The sequence below is a fragment of the Cyprinodon variegatus genome, unplaced genomic scaffold (assembly GCF_000732505.1).
Source record: "Cyprinodon variegatus isolate N-32 unplaced genomic scaffold, C_variegatus-1.0 Scaffold1020, whole genome shotgun sequence".
NCBI classification, from domain to species: Eukaryota; Metazoa; Chordata; class Actinopteri; order Cyprinodontiformes; family Cyprinodontidae; genus Cyprinodon; species Cyprinodon variegatus.
In genome coordinates this window covers 162,427-163,701 of record NW_015151473.1, presented here as the reverse complement: position 1 = coordinate 163,701, position 1,275 = coordinate 162,427, and the positions used below count along the sequence as shown (strand labels likewise).

The window sequence follows — 1,275 nt, the reverse complement described above, 5'->3', positions numbered from 1 at the left end:
ATAGAGCCAGTTGAATCTCAGGAGGCTGAAAATATTGAGTTTGAATTTTGAAAGGTTGAATTTTTTTTATATGCAGATTTTTTTTAACACTGAAAAATTAAACTGAAAAATAAGTATTGAAAATGTAATCACTTTGAAATAGTAATGTGAATTTTTAGCTTGAAGAGAAAATAAATAAAATTTCAACTGTGTAGAAATAATGACAATGAACGTTTTTAAGTCAAAAATGTGTTGTGAATATATTTTAACACTGAAACAGTACAAACATGCAACATTTAAATTTCAGTGGCATTTTTAATTCAAATCCCAGCGACACAGATTTACTTCCATATTAAAGTAGAAGCGTAAATGCTAAACGTTTTATGGAACGAAGTTTCTGTTGAGAGGCAGGAAATAAAAGCTGCTGCTCCCTCCTCCTGCAGGACTACCCAAAGCTCAGCCAGTCCTTTTACTCTCTGCTGGAGGTGCTGACTCAGGATCACATGAACTTCATCTCCAGTTTAGAGCCTCACGTGGTCATGTACATTCTGTCATCGATATCGGAAGGCCTGACGGCGCTCGGTAAGCTGCGTGCCTGTGGGTTTGGGGCTTGGTGTGTTTTGGCTGTTTTAATTGATGCGTGTTTGTGTGCGTCAGATACGATGGTGTGCACTGGCTGCTGCTCCAGTTTGGACCACATAGTCACCTACCTGTTCAAGCAGCTGTCCCGCTCCACCAAGAAGAGGCCCACTCCCATGGCAACAGATGACCGCTTCCTGCACATCATGCAGCAGCACCCGGAGATGATCCAGCAGGTGTGACCAGCGGCTGCCGTCAGTTCTTCCTCAAACGCGCTGCCTTGGCTAAAAAGCTGCTGTCTCTGTGTCCGTTCTGCAGATGCTCTCCACTGTACTCAACATTATCATCTTTGAGGACTGCAGGAATCAGTGGTCCATGTCCCGGCCGCTGCTCGGCCTCATTCTGCTAAACGAGAAGGTACCCCCCCTCCCCCACCCCCCAGGTCCTACCTGACTGAGGCGTCTGTCTAACGTTTAATGGCTTTCCTGCAGTATTTTGCTGACCTGAGAAACAGCATCGTGAGCAGCCAGCCTCCTGAGAAGCAGCAGGCCATGCACTTATGTTTCGAGAACCTGATGGAGGGGATAGAGAGAAACCTTCTAACCAAGAATCGAGACAGGTGGGTGCTGCCGCCTGTGTGAGTTTAAAGGAATAGTACACCCAAAACATGATTAGCCTTCATTTTCTACTCACCCCCATGCTGAACAACACCCTGGA

General features: G+C 45.4%; 1 protein-coding gene across 2 annotated transcripts in view; it reads left to right on the top strand.

Moving 5' to 3' along the window:
• Positions 1-1,214, top strand: part of xpo7 (exportin 7) — a 36,647-nt gene extending 35,433 nt beyond the window's left edge. For both annotated transcript variants that reach the window (XM_015399510.1, XM_015399509.1), the window contains exons 24-27: positions 423-561; positions 637-794; positions 877-975; positions 1,050-1,214. In XM_015399510.1, the coding sequence (XP_015254996.1) occupies positions 423-561; positions 637-794; positions 877-975; positions 1,050-1,199 (546 nt within the window). In that variant the 3' untranslated portion in view covers positions 1,200-1,214. The remainder of the gene's footprint in view (positions 1-422; positions 562-636; positions 795-876; positions 976-1,049) is intronic.
• The last annotated feature ends 61 nt before the right edge of the window (positions 1,215-1,275 follow it).